Below are 13125 nucleotides of genomic sequence, written 5' to 3' on the forward strand. Positions count from 1 at the left end.
CAAATGATTACATCAAAACAAAACATATGCTACATTTAATACTTTCTTTACAGTATGGAAGTACACGGGACAATAATTAATCATCGCCCAACTCAATATTCATTTCGATGTCTCAACTTTGCCAAAATAGGCAAAACTACTCAATTGGTAAATAGATATTGTTTAATACTGAATATAATGATTATGATAATCAAAGTACAGCTGCAATGATCTTTAGTCGATATAAATCAACAACTATTTTGATAAATCGATTAATCGTTAAAGTAAAAATGGCAGAAAATCTCTCAAATATGGAGCTTTTCTTTGTTTTGTATCATATAAAAGTGAATATCTTTTGGGTTTTGCACAGATAAGAGCAGACTTTTCACTGGGACGGACATTTGTTTTGTATTTTCTGACATTTTATAGACCAAACGATTAATCGAGAAAATAATCGTCAGATTCATCGATAGTGAAATCGTTGGTTGCAGCCAGAAATCAAAGTGTATTTAAGGTTAAATATTCTCTCTTGGTATAATGTCATGTGCCATCTCGCAGAATATATTGGCGGATTTGAAAGAAAATCCTCACATCGAGTACCATACTTCCAAAAACAGGCAACCCCTGACACTTCATGAACACATGAAGTAAGTGAGGTATTAATCATTGTTCTGGATTGTGCAGTTTCCCTCTCCTCTGCCGGGCCTTTCATACCACAATCCCTCCCTTTACAATCAAAGCCGCCACATCCAACGGCAGATTAATGGGAGACTTCCTCTACACAGTGGTAATTCATCTTAATTGTGATACGTTCCTCCTGGCTGCGTGCCCAGCTCGCCAGATGTTCAACGTCTGTTTGACAAATAAATCCCTTACAAATGTCTTCAAAAGCTTTAAGTTCTGGGCCTTGAGAGTCTGCGGTCGAAGAGGCTGGACAACATCTGTCTGCAGCTGCTTCACCAACTCCATCTCCAAAATAAACGTCTTTTCAGTGTCAGAAAAACCCGGACATGTGTCCAACTGCTAGTTCAAGTGAAAATGCTCCTCTGGTTTGCGACCAGGGTGGTTTGGCTCTCCCGCCGCCTCTCCTTCTTCCTCTCCAGCTTCATCTTCCAGCAGACGACGCTGGACGCCAAGAGCACCAGCCCGGCGGAGAGGAGCACCAGGCCGAAGTAGGAGATGGTGGATCCGTGCGAGTTGAAGCTGTAAGCCACGGCCGTGACCACGATGCCGGCGATGAGGACCACCACGCCAAAGGGGACGGTGCAGCGATAGCAGGAGAGCTCGGCCCCGCCGGTGGCCGCCGTGAGCTGCACTTCGTTGACCAGGGGGATGTTCACCGTGGTGGCTGCAGGACGCTCGTGGTTGTTGGCCTTCTCTGGGGTCGCTGGCGTTCTCATGGCGTCCTCATTAGCTGCGTCTGGCATTGCAGGATCAAGGAGCCCTCTGTTAACCAACCGCAGATGGTTCCCTTCGTCGTTGCCCTTTTACCTCCTTTCCTCGCTAGGGTCTCCCGGTCTGTGAGGAGAGAAAGAAAGTGGAAAATGAGTCAAACTTGTTGCTCAACACTGGACACAGATCTCCCAAAGAAAATATGCTTTTTGTTAGAATTCAACAGCAACATTTCACAACTCATTACAAAACTTTCCTGACCGCCACACGCTGCTTTAAAGTAACCTCTCTGCACAATCCCAGCCGCCGCCTCCTGACCCTAATCAGAGGAGTTGTCTGTATGACGCAGGACCACTCAGCCCTGCACGAGCTGAGACATTCCCTGGAGAGCGCAGGATATGACATTACAAACTGCTCCATGAAATGCGAGGAGCTTCGAAATCACCAGCAATTTCACAAGCACTCATTCTTCTTCCCTGCCTCGCGTCAGACTCCGTGACAATAAACGGGCAGAACAGTGTCAGTTTTACTTTCCATGCTTTTTATTTAATCTTTTGCATTAAAAGAGAAACATTTCTCTCTTGTACAATCGTCAAAGGTAGTTCAGAGGAGTCTCACATGAGGTTATGTCGACTGTATCTGAAAGAACATTTGGTGGAATTTACATTCTACACTTTAATTGGTTAATTCCAGTAAGAAAAACATACTTGGATGATAACAATAGATCATTTTTCAAGCAAAAATGCAAAACATTCGCTCATTAAATGTGAAGGTTTGATGCTTTTCTTTGTCATATAGGATTGTAAACTAAATCTCTTTTGGTTTTGGACAGTTAGTCGAATAAAACAAGCAATTTGAGCTTTAATTTATACCGTGCATAATGAAAATAATGCTACTTTTAAAACCTCTGTTGTTGCACGATGTTTATCAAGTTACAGAAGAAGAAGAAGGAACATTTCTGCTTTTTATTCTCCAATATTTTCTCTTTTCTTGGGGAGTTTTGGGGAGTTTTTTACCTCTTTAGGACTCTAAACTGAACTATTAAAGAAAAACCATCTGAGAAGTAACATCAGCTTTTGGTTAAACTGCCCAAAATTATTAAATACACACTTGATCCTCTCACTTAAATTAAGTGGAATTAGTGCCTGTGGACATTTTACAGAAAAAGAAGCGTCTGGGGAAAAGGTCCAAGAAGTGAAGCCAAGTGGGTTAAAGTATGTTAAACTGTTTATTCTGCTCACACTGCAGCCAATAAAAAGTATTTAACTTTGTTTGACAGGTATGTCACATGCACTGCAAATGTTTCTTTATGCTACTGTAATTAAAGTGATTATTTTTGAAGAATCCTCCTAATTATTTAGCACAATCTGCAGCAACTTCACATGGAGCCTGGCGACAGCTGGTAATAAGTGAATTCAACTTTAAAGTCAAACTTCAGCTTGTTATTGGTCGTGAGGTAAATCTACTTGACATGCACGACAAAGTCCAGAAAGAAGAAAGGTTAGTTACCTCACAGCTGTTTTCCATGTCGCACAAAGTGCTGCAAGGGAAGGCTCTGTGTAAACCCGCTCATAAAACAGATTCAGATTCCTCTAATTAAAGGTTTTCTTCTGAGTTGAACTCGACAGCAAACAGTTTCTCTTTCTGCAATCTGACTCCCATTCATGAGCAGCGTCCCCCTGTGTGCTCAGGTTCAGGGCTGCTGGTGGGACTGCCATCCCCATTCAGAGCAACTATTTCAAGTATCGATGACTGCAGCGTCAAGTTCAAGGCAATAAGGGGGGATGCCTTTTCCGGTCATGCATTTCAAAATAAATCTTATTTTGCTGCGAGCAGTTGTTGCGGTTACTTTTCCTTGGATGTAATTATTTCGAAATAAAAATCGGTTTATTTCCGTTACTGTTTAGATGGCCACTGAAACTCAGTTTATAGAGAAGAGAGGAAACACTAACATTATATTATATTCTGTTATATTATATTCTAATATATTATATTATATTATATTATATTATATCATATTCTAATATATTATATTATATTATATTATATTATAATATATTATAATATATTATATTATATTATATTATATTATAATATATTATAATATATTGTATTGTAATGTATTATATTATATTATATTATAATATATTATATTATATTATATTATATCATATTATAATATATTATATTATATTATATTATAATATATTATAATATATTATAATATATTATATTATATTATAATATATTGTATTGTAATGTATTATATTATATAATATTATATAAATACAATATTGTATTGTATTGTATTGTATTATATTATATTATATTATATTGTATTATATTATGTTATATTATATAATATTATATAATACTATATTATATTGTATTGTATTGTATTATATTATATTGTATTATATTACATTATGTTATGTTATATTATTTGTATTGTATTATATTTTATTATATTATAATATATTGTGTTGTGTTGTATTCTATTCTATTACGTTATACTATATTATATATTATGTTATATTGTATTGTATTGTATTATATTAAATTGTATTATGTTATATTATATTAAATTATATTGTAACTCTTTTATTTATTTGTCTTTATGTTTCCATTTTTTAAAATTATTATTGTACATTACATTTAGCTGACAATTTTTTTTTTACAGATGATATTATATATTATTATTATTTACAGTATTATTATTCATGCTCTCCTATGACTTCATATTCAGCAACTTCATCCATCCTGGTAAAATATCAGAAATGCAACCAGATCTTTTCAAGAATCAAATGGTGTGTGTGTGTGTGTGTGTGTGTGTGTGTGTGTGTGTGTGTGTGTGTGTGTGGTGTGTGTGTGTGTGTGTGTGTGGCGCTCTTTAAGGGATCACATGATTACATAAATGTCCCACAGGAGCCATTGATTCATGATCTAATACTGACACACCTGTTGTACACACTGTAAACACATTTACACGCTGGCTGTCCCCCCCCTTCTGTTGAGGGATTTTGTCTGTTGCATAACGCTGATTATCTCGCTCAAACAAATGTGAACTGGGATTTTGGGTCGTCATCTCCTGCCCCAATCACTAATGAAACATGTTTCTCAGAAATATTTGGGATAATAACATGACAAACACAGGACATCATCTGCCAGACAAGTTCATAATGTTTATTAAAAAACAAATCAGTAACATGGTAATCATGAACCGCAAGGATTTTATGTCAAAGGATTTCAGTTATCTAATCTTAGTGTCACTGTAAGGACTGATGGATGTGACAGCAGCAGTGGGCGTAGCTTGTGTTCATATGGCGTGTTTCTACACTTCCACCATGCAAACAGAGATGTTCAGCTGCAGGATGTCACTTTGCTAAGATTTACTATAATGTTCTGGTATCTGACTCAAAGGTTACAGGCAAATACTTAAAATACTTTAAATGTTGGCTGTAGGAGTACATGAAGAATTTCAAAATAAAATACACCTATATTAATCTCCAGCAAGAAATATGCTAATATATGATGTGAGTAAATCACATTAATATTACAGAACATAATGTGTCAATGTAACATGTTGACATGATATAATATAATATGGTACTTTATGATATAGTTACGCATATGAGACATAGTATAAGACATGTAGTGGTATAGTAGCCTATAGTATAACATCAAATATAGAATACATAGAATTAAATTGAATATAAAATATAACATATGATATCGTAAATATATATCAGTGTGAAGATATTGATAACATGTGTATATACCATGAATTATTTTATTTTGAAAGCCGTGACCGGAAGCGTGGTGTTTGACTCTCGCTGCCTTGAGTGACAGTTCAGGTGTTTGTTGTGAGAGGAGCGCGAGCCGTCATGTCGCTGCAGTTTACAGATGAGGAGTTTCAGAGCGCGTGGAGGGAGCTGGATGAGCCGCAGCTGGAGGGAGGATGGGAGCTTTTCACCGAGACGATGGGAGTCAAAATCTACCGGCTCCATGACAAGGTATAAAGAATAATAATAATAAAACTGCTGCTTCTGCAACAGGAAGACGGCTGCTCGTGACTGAATGAATGAGCCTGTATCGGATTCCTCTGCAGAGCCTGAAGTATCGGTATCATCACCGATTTCCTGTCTTTCTATCCAAAAAAAGATGTGGGATTGTTATCTTTAGAGTTATTCATGTGTTGACAACATTAGTACACACCAGCTGTAGTGATTTCCTAGCGGTCAACATGGAAAATATCCGGAAATCGAGCGAGAGCTGTTGGACCGGTCAAACCAAACTCCATTTACAAATCTGGCAATTTAATGTTGGCACTTCTTGCATCACGTGTGCAGACGTCGTCCAACCTGATTTAATACATCTATGACATCAGCAAGATCCACCCTTCAACTCGGCATACTCATGACCTGATATATTAAGTTGTAATAAAACAAGTCAAATTTAAATATAATTCAATTGTGATCTAAAACTGCATAAGCGACACGAATTACCTTAGGTGATACACAAAAGAAAAATGAGGAAAATTATTATTATTTTAATTTTGAGACATGTGGTAGTTCATTGAAACTTATTCCTGTATTTTTTGTGTCTTGTTTAAATTAGTTTTCTTTTAATTTAGCTGCACACACTGAACTATTCAGCTATCTTTCATATTTGACTGACAAGGTAAGAATGATGCGATGGCACACCAGAACTTTCTTATAATGCACGTCTTATTATCCAAAGGTTAGTATTTTAAGTCTATCTTATAATTATTTAGGTTTAAGCCCTTGATGTGCTGTCCACTGCCAAGGGAAAACAAGACAACCTTAAACTGATGTTTTTGTGAATGGAGTTTGGTGTGACTTTACTTCCTCTTCAAGTTGCCACACAATTGGCCACAAAATCTAGACTACAAGACTAGAAATGCAGTTTGTCAGCTTTATCACATTTAAGAGTTTAAGTCCTCGGACCTGTTTCTGTACTATTAAATCCCACACACTTGCAGTGAGAGCGGGTGTAACTCTCTAATGAGAGTTGTGTGGTTTTGGGATTAGTTGCATTCTGTGGTCGTGGCATGTAGCCTGCATTTGGAAGAGAGAACTTTCATGTGCTGTTTTCAGGAAACTGGACTTTATGAGTACAAAATCTTTGGTGTGCTCAACACCTGCAATGCAGAGCTGTGTGCAGAGGTCTACATGGACTTGACGTATCGGAAACATTGGGATACATATGTGAAAGGTAAAGAAAACCCCAGTAAGGCGAGGTTCACACTGTCTTCCATCCACACTTGCCCTCATCTCTCCTGATTAATAACTAGTTCTGTTGCTGGAAAAATGATCACACATGTAAGCTTCTGTCTTTTACCATTTGCCTTCTTAGTGTTCTGCACATAGGCATGGTTTTATACTGTGAAATAACATTTTTAATTTGTTATCCTTGTCTTCATGCACCTCTACAGTAACCTGCAGGTAACATGTTGTCTGTTTCGTAGTTACCTAGTGTTGAATCATAATATTTGACATTTTCGACGTAGGTTAACGTGATTTTATTAGTAGTTGAAGCAGCTTTTACATCCAAAGTGGTGTTTACAGGAGCGTCTTGTTGTGTGTGGTGGTAGCAGAGTCTTCTTGTATTTGCTCTCCCTCCTACAAGAATGTAGACCAGCAGTCAGATGCACACAAATACTGGAAAATGTTGCTCATAATTAGTTTGTTATCAATGTTGTCGAGCGAGTAATATGTTTTTGTATTATTAATATCCCTTGGTTGCTCAGTCAGCCATGTTTTAACTCCTACATGAGACAGTTAAGAGCTACACTTGTGAGAGCATTTAAAGTCTCCCCAGAGTGTGTCCAATCTATTTGATGTGGATCACGAGAAACTGCACTAGAAGGAGGAGGGATACAGTTGGTTGTTCTTACTTCAATTCCATCATTTAGTCATGGGCAGTATTTCAAGTGTATGCATGAACAGAAACAGAAAATAATCTCCATTTCCTTTCCATAAGAGATGAAGAAGCACCGTGTAACGGAGCGTCCTCAGAGTATAAGTGTCTGAATACATGCTTTTTTATTAAACGTTTGTCTTGTTTTTTTAAATCCAGAGCTCTATGAGAAGGACTTCAGTGGAAATAAAGCAATCTACTGGGAAGTAAAATACCCGTTTCCCATGTCAAACAGAGACGTATCCTTCTTTCCTTTTGAGCTTACAATGTGGTTTATAGAGTTAACATCTTAAAGTCTTCCCTAACCGCTCAAACCTCAGTATGTGTACATGAGGGAGCGCAGAGACCTGGATGTGGACGGCAGGAGGATCTGGGTGATTCTCGCCAGAAGTGCGCCAGAGACGCCGTGTGCAGAAAAGAGTGGCGTGCTGCGCGTCAAAGACTACAAGCAGAGCGTCGCCTTGGAGAGCGATGGAGGCTGTGGAACTAAAGGTGATGAAAAAAATATTACTTTACATATTTATTAGGTTGCTTTTTTGTTTCTTTTTGTTTCAAAATGAGTTTGACTTTCATTCAAACTTTATTTACACGAACATGAAGTAATCACGTTGTCATGACATCATGTGTTTGGATTCAGGATTGTTAATATGAGCTCTGCAAACGTGTAAAAATGCATTTTCCATCACTTTTTACAATTTAATTCATTAACAAACTAAAAGCCCCGTCACACATCTCCGTATGACAGAAACGTACGTCGGCGCATACGGAAATATGTCAGAGTCCAAATACGTCCAACTTTTCATCCGATCGGAAAAGTGAACATATACAGCATGTCTAACCTGTTGATATCGTATCACTGACTTATACAAAATGTATCAGACGAATACCCAACTAATGCATAACGTATAGAAAAATATGGCGTATACAAAATATCGGCAACACGCTGGTGTACGTTGATATAAGGTATAAGTAGTATTCGTTAAGAGCTCAATGTGTTACGCTGGGGTGCGTTGTTGAACGCTGATGTTTTGAGCAAGTTCAAAATTACCAGACGTACCCGACGTTACGTTACGTTAGACATACGTGAATACGGAATACAGTACGTGAACTTACCTACGTAAATATAGTACGTAAATACTTACCTACGTAAATATAGTACGTAAATACTTACCTACGTAAATATAGTACGTGAATACTTACCTACGTAAATACAGTACGTGAATACTTACCTACGTAAATATAGTACGTGAATACTTACCTACGTAAATATAGTACGTGAATACTTGCCTACGTAAATACAGTATGTGAATACTTACCTACGTAAATATAGTACGTGAATACTTACCTACGTAAATATAGTACGTGAATACCTACATGAATACCTACGTGACTACGTTAGAGGTACGTTAGATATCGGCTACGTCGGCTGACGGTGAATCAGCCAATGTATTGATAACGAGTGGATAACCTGTTCCTACCTGATGTTAAGATGATGCCTGACGACGGAGTAACTTATTACACGTGTTTCTACAGGACAGCTAGCGTTCAGCATGTTAGCCGTTCTCCAGCATCAGCATGACGTGAACCAAACGGCACTTTTCCAGCTGCGTTGTCCAGACGCTCTGATAAGTTTTAAATAAGTAAGTGATACGCTATCAATGTTTGACATGCGTATAATAATTTGTTATGTGTTCGTTATGTATACGTCAGCTACGACACCGCTGTGGAAAAGTTGGACGTATTTGGACTCTGACACATTTTGAGCTACTTTTCATATACGCCGGCATGTTTCTGCCGTATGGAGCTGTGTGACGGGCCGTGTGTCTGGCGTGTTCGGCGTATTGTCTGCGTCCTTCAAACGATCACAGCTTACCCTTAATTTATATTAACCTATTGTCGATATTTCATATGCGCCGGCATACGTTTCTGTCATACGGATATGTGTGACAGGGCCTTTAAGTCTTTGTCTGCAGCCCAACAATCAACATGTCTTTTCTTATTTTCAGTTTTCATGAATTACTTCGACAACCCCGGTGGCATGATTCCTACCTGGCTGGTGAACTGGGCAGCGAAGGTGAGTGCGTGCATGTTTCGCAATATTTACAAACAATGCAAGACTAAAATGGACCCATTAAGTAGCTTCAGGGCCTCGTTGAACAGATGAGTCGCGTGCAAAGTGAATCCACATTAGGATCAATAAAGTGCAACTTAACATGACGGGTGTGAAGAGTCTGTAAGTTAAATATTAAAGCAGTAGAATTATTACATGTTTTAGTTTCTCTTGTCAAACAACTTGTAGTTTTTTCCCTGTTCACATTAAAACATCAGCCATTTTTAGATGAATCCACATTTTTAATGTCTTAAACCCACCAAAGTTACCATGTACCGTATATGCAAGCGGGCAGCAAACTTACTTCTTTTTTAATATATTTTACTTACTCTCTTTTTACAAACTCTCCAACCAGAGTTGGAGATAGTTGGAACAGTGGAAAGACTTAGATTTCAATTTTATTTTCTGTCCAGTTTGAATGCATTTACGACGATAAGCATGTAAAATGGCTGTTTTTGTCAATGGAGTCTGGTGTCTTCGGGGACAGCTGTACGTTTTGTACATCGATAAAATATATTTATTGTCCAAATCATAGTGAAAAAATAGAAATTTGTCCCGGGAATGAATGCCGATTGTGACGTTTCCCACGGAAGACTAGAGCCAGATGTTCGTCAGTGTTAGTGGTTTGTCCAGTGGGAAAGGGGCTTCAGTGTGGTTGTACTCTTAAATGTGGATTTTCACATGTGTACAGATCAAAGAGTGTCTGTTCCAAAAGCTAAACAGATTTAATGTCCTGGTGTTGTTCAGGGTTAGAGGACAAACATTGTTATGAAAAGAAAAGCCATGAAATGGAAACTGTCCATTCAACAAAGCCTAAAAGTGAACATTTCGACGATATAAAGCATTAAACTCAGATTTATTCAAAGGAAAAGTTTTCCTGACACGTGGAAGCCGTGTAGAAACCATTTCCCTGCAGCCGCACGTCACAATCTTCAAAATGTGCACATGTTCCTCGTTGACCTGCTCAAGCAGCTTTTACACGAGGGCTTTAAGGAGGGTGTTAAACGGGTTCACTCACAGGCCTCGGAGAGCTCCGTCCCTCCGCCTGCTTCATGGTTTTCCACCGTCATTGCTCGCAGATGTGTTGCACAAGTGATGTCAACAAGCTCCTCTCTTTGTTGCCCCACCCGGGTGTGTCTTCTTGCCACATGTGTTCGTGACGCTCACTGACTTGTTGTGTTCGTCTCTACCAGACTGGGGTTCCAGGTTTCCTCACAGACATGCAGAAGGCCTGCAGCAGCTACAGCAACTACTGCCAGAAGAAATGAACGCAACTGACGGCACAATGGCTCTGCACAAGAGCTCGGCTTTATTTTTCTTGTTTTAATCTTAGTTTTTCTTGATGCTGGATGATCAAATTTCTGTCTGGGGTGAATGTGGTGTGGGCTGCTACTTGTGGTCGTAGCATGCTGTAGACTCAGGCATGATGTGCATGACCGGCTGTAGTAATCAATACTGTATTGTCTTTTCTGTGCAATTACTGTGAGGAAGCTGCAGAATTTAGGAGCTGTTAGGAGTTTCAAAGTGGCAATAGACAACTTGTACAGTTTCCAAGTGGTATAATTCCTGGCGCCGCTGTCTCAAAGACAACCGGATCACTTTATATTCACTTTACTACCAGCCACTTATTCACACCATCAGGGGAAAAAGCAAGAAATGTATTCAAATATATTATATTGTAATTAATTCACATTGATGCTCAGAGTAGATTCAAGATGAACGTTCTCCTCCTTCATGCTATTCACACGACACAGCGGAACGAAATGACGGTGCATCAGACTCACAGTACGCAGGCAGCTTCTCCGTCGCTGCAACCGACACAAACACGACGTTTTATGCAAATTAATATGCGAATAAATCTGCCGACTTTTAGCTATTTGCTAGCTACTTATAGCGGAAGAGAGTTGACGACGCTGCACAGTTTTCAACAGCATCGTACTTTTTTAGAACCAATCTAAACGCAGATGCAGTCATTAATCTGTAGCCATTACATTGTGCAATCAACATTAACTTCATAACGCAAAAATAATTAGTTTTTAAAGCTTTTAATGTTTAGACAAAATACTAAAATGTATTAAAACTTCGGGGACTACGTGGTAAAACTTCAAACTGCAGCTTGACGTTGTTTTAAATGTGTTTACTTCACCTGATGCAATAGATTCATTGTACTGTATGTTCTGGTCACACTGGAATCTCCTCTTTCAATCCAGTCATTCGTTATAATGACGTGAACGTGACACGTCTGTCAAACCTTTGGAGGAATGTTGCCTGATCATGTTCTGTTCTGATTTATTATGGGTGCATATGATTAAAGATCTGAGATATTACTATTGATTTAGGCTGTACCTCAGTGCTCTGCTTGATGCAGGTGCATATGGTTTAATCTGCTCATGCAAAGCCTATTACTGTGTAATATTGCTGTTTTATTGAAATGAATAAACTTGAAACTAAATTGAAACTGTCTTGTATTTCCTGCAGCACGTCATCACAGTCACATCCACTGTGGCCAACATGGTAACTGCAGACACGGATCAAAGCAAAGTAATGTTTGAAACAGTTTAAGAGCGGTGTTGATGGATCATTTTGGAGGATGTAGTCGGGAGGTGTCTGCACAGAAACTAAATCACAGCAACTGAGTAAATGAACAGCTACAGTTTGTCATGCGCTGGTCAAATATGAGATTTTTTAAGCTAATTTGCTTCCATAACACGTCTTCTTTCAGACGAGTGGAAATAAATAATACAAAATAGAAATGTAGAAGTTTATTTTGCTAACTTTGTGTGTTTGTGTTTGTAGATTTCTCCTAATTTCACCAAAAGTTAGCATTACATAACGCCTCATTTGCATATTTAAACATAACATTTCAGAAAACTTGTAATATAAAAAGTAATTGTGTTAATGTGAGTAATTAACTGATGAAGTTTCATGCAGATATCTATTAGTTACATTTTTACCCTATGCTTCAAGAAAGTCTAATAAATAATAATAAATACTTCGTCAGTATCAAATATAATTCACTCAACATACATTTAAGGAGGATTTAAATATAAATTGTACTTTTTGCACAGCTCAACCTGAAACCTTGCTCCATCTTTTCTGGCATCGTCAGCACTAAGATGTTTCAAAATGTATTATTTCTAAATGTTATGAACATGTTATATTTTAGTTCTATGGCAACATTTAAGGCATATATCATAAATCTATTGATTAGTCTCACCAAATTTGATATACATAAGTGTAAGTTTACAAGCCAAAGGTCCCTTTTTTACTAAGATTTTGAACTCTACATAAAAACTATTACATCTTGTACCAACACAAAGGCCTTACAAACTGTAAGGGCATGTGTTGCCTCTAAAGTATGAATAATACAATTACAAGTCGTGCCTTGAATAATGACTTATTTAATGTATTTATTTTTCTCATCTAGCATGTTTATTTCAATTAATACATTTTGCACTGTATATCTTATTGTCAAGATGTGCAATTTGTTCAATTAAAGAAAAAGAAGTACCAAAATAATAATATGATTTAATAATATTTATTATATTTAATAACACACCTTAACTTTAATATTCAACATGTATTTTATAGATTTATTATATATCATATTATTATTATTATTATTATTATTATTATTATTATTATTATTATTATTATTATTATTATTATTATTATTTTTAATTCTATTATAGACATTTGACTAG

At 37.3% G+C, this 13125-nt stretch overlaps 2 protein-coding genes across 2 annotated transcripts in view; one reads left to right on the forward strand and one right to left on the reverse strand.

Annotated features, from left to right (window-relative positions):
- Positions 1 to 3091, reverse strand: part of LOC115012818 (transmembrane protein 100-like) — a 4446-nt gene extending 1355 nt beyond the window's left edge. Inside the window, exons 1-2 of the mRNA XM_029438627.1 lie at positions 2881 to 3091; positions 1 to 1497 (exon numbers count right to left, since the gene is read on the reverse strand). The exon at positions 1 to 1497 is cut by the window's left edge and continues 1355 nt beyond it. Coding sequence (XP_029294487.1) covers positions 1008 to 1406 — 399 coding nt within the window. The 5' untranslated portion in view covers positions 1407 to 1497; positions 2881 to 3091 and the 3' untranslated portion in view covers positions 1 to 1007. The remainder of the gene's footprint in view (positions 1498 to 2880) is intronic.
- Positions 3092 to 5228: 2137 nt separating this feature from the next.
- On the forward strand, positions 5229 to 11879 carry pctp (phosphatidylcholine transfer protein). The gene is made up of 6 exons (XM_029438599.1): positions 5229 to 5384; positions 6489 to 6606; positions 7471 to 7550; positions 7632 to 7803; positions 9318 to 9385; positions 10615 to 11879. The coding sequence occupies exons 1-6, from the start codon at positions 5256 to 5258 to the stop codon at positions 10687 to 10689; spliced, it is 642 nt and encodes a 213-aa protein (XP_029294459.1). The 5' UTR covers positions 5229 to 5255; the 3' UTR covers positions 10690 to 11879.
- Positions 11880 to 13125: the final 1246 nt, after the last annotated feature.

This window comes from Cottoperca gobio, chromosome 8 (assembly GCF_900634415.1).
Source record: "Cottoperca gobio chromosome 8, fCotGob3.1, whole genome shotgun sequence".
Lineage (NCBI taxonomy): Eukaryota > Metazoa > Chordata > Actinopteri > Perciformes > Bovichtidae > Cottoperca > Cottoperca gobio.